The 8,926-nt window shown below is 35.3% G+C and overlaps 1 protein-coding gene across 4 annotated transcripts in view; it reads left to right on the top strand.

Moving 5' to 3' along the window:
- LOC106871332 (uncharacterized) overlaps positions 1-1,553 on the top strand; it is a 30,639-nt gene extending 29,086 nt beyond the window's left edge. For all 4 annotated transcript variants that reach the window (XM_014917731.2, XM_052971341.1, XM_014917732.2 and 1 more), the window contains one exon: positions 471-1,553. In XM_014917731.2, the coding sequence (XP_014773217.1) occupies positions 471-1,320 (850 nt within the window). In that variant the 3' untranslated portion in view covers positions 1,321-1,553. The remainder of the gene's footprint in view (positions 1-470) is intronic.
- Positions 1,554-8,926: the final 7,373 nt, after the last annotated feature.

Here is an 8,926-nt window from a genome sequence, read left to right as displayed (position 1 = left end):
GCCATGTCCATAAACAAATATCAGGGTCAAACACTGTCTGTAGCTGGTCTTCTCTTGGAAGAGCCCTGCTTCTCACATGGACAACTGTATGTTGGCTGCTCAAGAGTGGGCAGCAACAAAAAACCTATTTGTATATGCTCCACAAGGGAAAACAAGGAACATAGTTTACAATGAGGTGTTATAATCACAACAGCAAGAAAGTATGTACATGATCACCTTCTTTTACGAAACTTCATTGACTTTCATATATTTATATTGATATACATATATATACGTGTGTTTGGGTGCGTATGTGTATATACATCTCTATATATAAAGATGATGCGTAGTCTAGACGGCGTTTTTAGATTTCATTATTCTCTTTAACCCGGGCAACGCCGGGTATTTCTGTTAGTGTATTATAAAATGTTCCATTTATATTGAGTTAATAATTTCTACTCGCTACCATTCTGTTTTTTTTTTTTATTCAGCTCTATGTTAAGTGCCTGTTCCAATTCAAGAATGATGTTAGCTGAATCACAGAAAGTTTCTTCGAATGTTGACACTGGCAAAGAGAATTCCTCTAATGTTACACCAAAGCGATCTGCTTCTGAACAGTCAGTTGACCAGAGGTTGCAAGCCTTGTGGAAAACAATGACCGGCACCAGCAACTCAGTAATGAATCCTGCTGGAAGTGCAAATGCTTTGGCAAACTCTCCTAAACACAACCAGCCGGGAGATATCAGCGTAAATGGTTTTGAACTTCCACACTGTCCTGTGTTTGAGTCCAGAGAACAAATCGATCAACAGAACCGACTTTACAATTATCAGATGGAAACTAAAGATTCTCTTGCTTTGAAAGATAATGACCAACAGTCCAAGCCTGATAGAGATAATGTTTCCTGTCTCAGTAGTAAATTAGAACATTCCTTTGACTCTCAGAACAAAATGGAAATTAGTAATGATTCAAGAGCCAGCATTACTGATTATTTTCAGAAATATCCCAGGGCAAAAGCATTGAATGGTCTGGTTGGTGCTGATAGCAAATCTATTAGTAATTACGAAGCTGAAAGGGCTCAACCACTCTCTGTTGTTCTAAAGAACATAGTAACTTCTTCACCAGTCAAAGAAATTTGTTGTGATTCTGATGAGAAACATAAGACCAACAATACTAATGATTATCATAATATAGACGATGAGGAGACGGTTTCAAATCTATCTCAGTACACTATCAATACAGACTCTTCATTGAATGCAGATATACTGAACTTCCGAAATGGCTTAGCATCTTTGGATGCTGACATTGCACAGCTAGAACAATCTATTAAGGAGAGTAAATAGCATTTTAAGAAATCATTGCTGCTGTTTGTATTTTTTTTAAATTTAATTTAAAACAATATTTTAACTCGACTGTGAAATAAAGTGAACCTAAAATTTAGCTAATTTTTTCAACTGTCCACCTACTTATCAAGTTTACCCCCACATATGTCATTGCCGCTGGTTTATGGACTTTGTATACACTAAATGAAATATATTTTTTTTAATCTTGTAAAAATAAAAAATTATTATTTTTATTATTATTATTATTATTATTATTATTATTATTACTACTACTACTAGCTGGACCCGTGAAAAATTCAAGGGAAACCTAAAAAAATGTAAGCATCTGTAAATTGTGTGCTGGTGCCATGAGAAATGTTTTTATATTGTGACAGTTGTAGAATATAGAAAGACATGTAAAACCAATAACCATATAATTCAACCAAAATATCTTCGTTATGTAAACAGAGTTACTATTTAGTCTTAAAATACATTGTACATATTCAGAGAACCTACTTGGTTTAGTGGTACGGAACGTCCTGGTATGCTTTTATTCCTTTACTTGTATCAGTCATTTGCCCAAGTTGCCACGCAGTGGGAATGAACCTGGAACCATGTGGTTGGTAAGCAAGCTACTTACCACACAGCCACTCCTGTGCCTATTATAAATTCTATTTAAAATCTTTGTGTGACATTGTCTTAAACACCCACTTTTTTGCAGACAAGTTATTTTACTAAATCTCTGCAAATCTTTTTTTAATTAATTTATTGAAGCACTGTATGTTTCATTACAAATATTTCAATAAAAAGTTTAAAGACTATTTAGATTCTGCTCCCCAAACAACATTGTCACATGCTTTGCTAAGCTTTTATTCTGTATACAGCCTCCCAACTCTCATCCGAATACTTCCAACAATTGTTAGAGGTGGATTCAACAATTTGACATCATTACACGAATTCTATTGAAGGTTAACTGCTCTTTTATTCATTGTGAGCTCAATGAATCAAATAATGCAATGTGTATAACAATGTTATGTGTATGTATGTGTGCATATATATAGTGTGTGTGTTTCTATGTAATGTCAATAATACACTTGTATATAAAAATTACACTGATGACTAATTGTTTTTATTCATTGTGAACTCAATTTACCAGAGACAACTAATTTATGGACATATATAGCGTGTCCGTATCTGTGCATGCACGTGTGTAATATATATTGTAACTGTGTGTGTGCACATGTGTGTATAATAATATATAATGTGAGTGTGTCTCTGTGTGCCTGTTTATATATATCCACATGTGTATATATATATATATATATATATATATATATATATATATATATATGTGTGTGTGTGTGTGCATATGTGTGTGTATATATATATATATATATACATCACGTCCTCGCGTTGTTTTTTTGTCGTTTTCTTTTTGAACTTATATATATATGTGTGTGTGTGTGTGTATATATTTATATATATATACATGTGCATTATATGTTCCTACGTTGAAAAATCCTTTGAGTGCATGTGTATTTAGTTCAAGGAAATAGTTGCTCCATTTTACCATTAATTGCTGATTGAAAGGTTAAACCCAATTTGCTTTGCCATAAATTTCTAAATGAAATGGAAGCTGAGTTAATGTTTTATTCAACAGGCAATGAAACATCACATCGACGATGAATGCAACTTTTATCAATGTTTATTTGTCATGGTCCTTTATTATCTGACACACAGCAACAAAGAGAACTGACCAGTTTTGTTGTATATGTCATGTTTTTAGTTTACATAGCTGGATGCTTTTCCTATCGCAAAACACTTTACAGCATGAATGAGGTGTATTTTGCGGTGGTCTTCAACAGATTGATTAGATAGAACTCTCTACCCTGTATCTAATCTTCACTCTTCAAGGTTATCGTGTTTTTAGACAGGTTACTTATATGCAGCTGGTGAGATTTTTATTTAATTTATCTTTTTGTTTGGCATGGTCCATTTCACTGCCAACCATTTTACAGCATGGAACAAGGTCATTTTATTATGCTACTGACACTACATGTGTGTGTGTGTGTGTGTGTGTGTGTGTGTGTAAATACACACGTAAGATACTTACACACACACATGTAGATAGACAATCTCTTACTATAGAGCTATAGAATGACAGGATGTTGAATGTGAAGGATGTGTGAAAAAGAGGGGGCTTCTTCCAAGCTGACCCAAAATGGAGATATATGGACTCAGCTGAAGAACCAGTCATTCAAGTTGACAATAGTATGGTTACTGGAATGATTAAATTTATGCAAGCTGGATAAGTAGGTGGTCTATCAACGAAATTTGATAAGATGATTAAAATATATATGGGCCTAGTGCTTGTCAATCAGGAAATGCAGGATAATGTCATGCTCGTTGACTGGTATAATGAGAATATCGTTAACTGTTACAAGACAAAGAAGATGCATAAGTGAGAGAGGAAATTACAGACTCATGAAGTTGATGTATTTTCACTTTAATGGCTCTGTCCATTTCACTGTTCCACCACATGGCACCCTTTGCACCAGCCACATATTTGATCTGTTACCTTCAATAAATTTTCCCCAAGGAACTTCCAAAGCTCCCCTATGTTATACACCTCTCTCTTTGTCAAATATTTCAAATAGTACTGCTCTAAATTTCTGACGATTTACTGAATCTTTAAATTCTCATTATTTCAATATCTTGACTAGTTTTCACTTCTAGGTCTGTTTAGCTCTAAGTCTGAAGTCACTAGCCACAAACCTATGTTGTATAATTTCTCATCCAGGCTGAATTTTGCATTCACAAGTGTCTGTCTATCCCTTTTTCTAGTGTGAGTGTAGATGGTCTGGCTTGTGTGCCCACCAGATTGATCGGTAAATAGGTCACTGACTGGTTTCTCAAAGTTTGAGTTACATCTCATCCAACCATTTGCATCACAGAACTTCAAGAGCCATGTTTTCTACTCAATTCTAGGACCAAAGCTGTAACCTGCATGTACAACTTGGAATCCATGAGTTCCTGTTCAACACATCCATTGAATTCACCAACCATTTATCATTGAAGTAATCTACAAAAGTACCTCATAAGATCAATCCTTTTGTTCATTTACTAGTCCCATTTGAGGAGAACATGCAGAGATAAATGTTGTTTTCCAAGACTAGTTTAAGCTTTATTACCCTGTCACACACTCTGACCACCTTGATCACCTTATCTACCCATTTTCTGTAAAATGTATGCCTACACCTACCAAACCATCACTATTGCTTACCCAGAAGAATTTATACCTTTGTTCCGTGCCTGTGAGAAGTCTGACTGAGGTGTTCCACCCACATCTTATCCTTTGCCGACTGCACACATCTACACGCTTTCGTTCTTGCATTTCTTCAATTGTTTCATGTGTGAGTGTTTACATAATTTATGATCTTATGTTGATGCGCGCGCGCGCACCCACACGTACTTCCCACCACACACGTACTTCCCCACACACACGTACTCCCCCCACACACACACGTTGATAACGTAGCAGATAACATTAAAAGATCGTTTTTTGTTTTTTTAAATTATTCTGAGCAATTTTCAACTAATTAGGCCGTTTGCTTGCATGGTTACTTTTGTAGATTATGTTTACTAAGTGACTTTCGACCAATGAGCGGTCGTTGTTTTCACCTAAATGGTTTTGATGTCTAAAACTTTCTCAGAGAAGAAACTAACATTTCGAGCCACCACCATTCTAGAAATAATCATTATAATAGCTAGCATATTTCAGTTTATAGTAACTGAGCACGTGAAGACATTGATCTTTTATATCAGAAATGCAATTTCTCTTCATGTTGAATACGAGCTCACAAAACTATTCACCAAAAATTAACAGAATAAAAGACCAGCTGTTTCCTACCGTTGAATTAAAGAGACTTAAATTATTAGGCTGTTCAGACTTATTTTGTTCCCAAACTACCATTTAACTGTGGCATCGTAAGACAATTTATGGTTTCATTTTTCAGTTCTGATATATCTTCATCGTAACAGCTTTGTATCAGCTGATGTACCTGTACTGACGTACTATAAACCACAAAGCTTGTGTAGTCTGTATTTTTGTGACATATATTAACAAGATATTTTCAATTTCAGTTATAATATATTTTAAACCTTTATGTACTAATAGAAATTACTTCATCATTTTCTGAAGTTCGATTCTATCAGATATCCCTTATATTGAATATTATTAGCTACTGGAATCCACAACTAATAATATTTAATAGAAAGGATGACTAGCTCATAGAATTTCATGTTCAGATATAATTATTGCCATGAATAAAACACGTTTCAATGGAGTTAATATTTGCATTTCTATTGTGCAACCAGTAATGGTAGAATCAGATCTCACTTGGTAGTTTTCTTTTATAAGCACCATTACCACTACTTGCTCTAACCATAAATATTTCATACACGCACACACACATTTGTGCATACATTTAAAGCGAATCGCTTTCTGGATTCTTAGCTAGGATACGAAATCCAGTCTAGATTTTTCTATGAGTCCCTTCTTATTGTTCTCGGTATTAGCATCAAGAGAGTCAACTGTCAGCCTATGACCATCTCGTGTCAGACTTAGTTCAAAATAGACAACAGACGAAAAATCCATTGTTTTAGCCTCACCTAATTTAAGTAGGAAAATAATATAAACTAGCAATGCATCCTGGCGTTGCCCGGATATTTAGCCATATGTATTATTTGTTCTTTTCTTACGGGCAGAATCAGCACAGCTGATATATAGTGAACTGGATTACTGGCGTAATGGAAGTTGTTTGTTTAAAAGTGAAGGGATAAGGGTACAATTTGTATGGGTTTGCATGAAAGTGCTTTCTGTTCTTAAGAAGGATCACAAACCACGTATGGTTTCATCGTATAAAAGGGGTTAATACAATTTTGCCCAGAAATCACGTTTTCAAAATTATAATCCCCCCCCCCCGGTCTTCACCGTATTTTCTTAATTTGTAACATTTTTACGAATTTTTTTTATCCATGTAGAAAAATACAGAGATTATGAATCTGGGAATTTTTTTTTTCAGAGTTTAATTTTTTTTAAAAGAAACACTCAATGCCCCTTCCCCCACCTCGCCAACCCATTACCTACCCGCTTTCAAAACGCTAAAAACATCCAATGTTTCACTTTCGTCTGATGTTTCACGCATGCGTAGAACTGTACTGAAATAGCAGACGTAAAAAATATTAGAGCACCACCAAAAAACCCGACATGCTAGAAACAATAGGTAAACGACATTATTTCCGAAGAAACTTCCGCGCTTTCCCAAAAAATAAAAATGAAACATTGGGAGTTTGTAGCTTTTTGAAAGTGGTGAGGTGTGATGGGTGGGTGTTTGGGAAGGACTTTAAGAAAAGAGAAAGAAGAAAATTCTTAAAGATTCGCACTCTTTGTTTTTTTATCCGTGAATTACCAAGAAAAAAAATTCGAAAAAAGTAGACATGAAGAATTTGGAATGGCGAAGGAGAAAATTAAAATATTGAGAACGTGTTTCTTGGGCGAAATCCTAATCTCTTGTATTGAAAACATAGGAATCGCAAGAAATTTAGGAAAAAAATGATTGAAGGAGAGCGCAAACGGACATGCTAGAAACAACAGGTAGAGGACAGGATTTCTGGGAGAACTTCGTTTTAAATTTATATCGAAAGTCAGGTTTTTAAATACACTCATCACAAACACGTTCTTCCTCCGTCTTCTAGCAGTCAAAAGATGAACACAATTATTAACGAAATGGACAACGGAAATTCAACTAATTTTTGTACGACTCAAAGCAGCTATTTTTTTTTAATATTGTAACGGTAAAATAAAGAACATTTCAACAATTATTATTTTTTCTGTCATTTATTCCATGGATGTCTTCAAATTATAACCATTACACACTTGGTGATACCTGAGAATCGAACGTTAGTCAGTCTATATCTCAAATGAAGCACAGCATATCAATAAACAACCACATATAAACGTGACGCCTTCGTTAGTTTGTATTATGCAATTTAAATTGCGTGACTTATAACTGATATTTACAATTCCATGTGCAGTTTTATACATTGAAAGAGATAACCTGTGAAGAGACTCGTATGTTATTTCCTTTCATTGATCTCCATAGTTAGAAAAATCACAGAGTATATTATTGGAAAAACAAAACTGGAGAGTTGGTTCATAAATTAAATCAACTTTGTTTTCTCTCTCTTTCTCGCTCTCTCTCTGTCTGTTTCTCTATCTCTCTGCACGCACGTGCACACACACACACACACACAGAATATATGTTACTATATTAAGTTCCGCCTATATCACAAATAGCAGTATAAATACAGATTATATTTCTAAATGCTCTCATTATCTGCATTGTAGAAATTAACGAAACAGAAAAGCAAACATAAATATGTCAGAAAAAAAAAACAACAACGCAATAAAGTACAATTTATTTTGATTTAAGAGGTAAGATTTCACATAATTGTAGTAGCTTTGATGTTGGTGGGGGCGTTATTATTATTCATGGTAGAGATAGCGGTGAAGGCAGTGGCGTTGTTGTTCAAAGTAGTGATCCTGGTGGCGGCGGTGGCTCCGGCGGTGTTGTAATTGATTAATGCTGTTATTATTGGTGTTAGTAATAGCGTTGTTATTGGCTAGTGTTGTTGTTGAGAGCCTAGTATCTCATATTTCTACCCAGGAGTTGAATGGGTAAAAGAAATGCATTTAGGATATTGTACAGGCAATATGGTTGAGTGGATACGAATTTAGGTATTTAATAGTGAAGATTTCAACCATATTCTGTGGTGATTCGTTATGTTTGTGAACTGTGCACTCTGCCTCAGTTCAACAAAGTTGACATGAATATGCACTTGTTCCTCTAAGGAATGTTTACGTGTGACTAACGTGCGGTTAGTCCAAGGGGATATTTATTCACTTCATTTCATGAAACTAGTGCGTAACAGAGATCCTTAAATGTCCTATTAAAAACAAAATGTAATGACATGCAAGACTCCACCTCGGAGTAACTAGTAAACATCGAGAAATCAACACCAGGAAGGACAAAATGCTATTTACATATATCTATTCGCTTGTCCGACATGTAGTTGGAGATACAGCAGTAATTGTAGTGGCAGTGGCAAGTTCGCTCGCTGGTTGGTAGTTGATAGTGTAGAAGTGGATATCTGCCAGTAGGGAGGGAAAGAGTAAGGAATGCACGGTGCTAACTAGTAAGGAAAAAAGGATAAAGGTGGCATCGTCTTTCTTGCGGCCGAAAGCTTCTCTTTTGTGTCAGCTATGACCAAGGAGCATGTTGTATTCCTCTCGGGAGACTCGCAGAGAAAAGGCAACGAGTTGTACAATTTAATTATTACATTTATTATTCAATTACATACAAAGAACGCACTCACCGAAAGTTCGATGTTAATAAACAAGAGTCATGTCCGCCATATATATCAATGACATTTTACTACCACAGTCATTCAAAACAACAACAATGAAACAATGAACTCAGACGAACCACATTGACACACGAGACGTCAGACGAACAATATTTCCAACAGTCCATATAACAGAGCAACACTTTCCCTTCGCCCTTCG

This window comes from Octopus bimaculoides, chromosome 10 (genome assembly GCF_001194135.2).
Source record: "Octopus bimaculoides isolate UCB-OBI-ISO-001 chromosome 10, ASM119413v2, whole genome shotgun sequence".
Taxonomy (NCBI): Eukaryota; Metazoa; Mollusca; class Cephalopoda; order Octopoda; family Octopodidae; genus Octopus; species Octopus bimaculoides.
The sequence above is the reverse complement of the archived record's forward strand: the minus strand, read 5'-3'. Positions and strand labels throughout refer to the sequence as shown.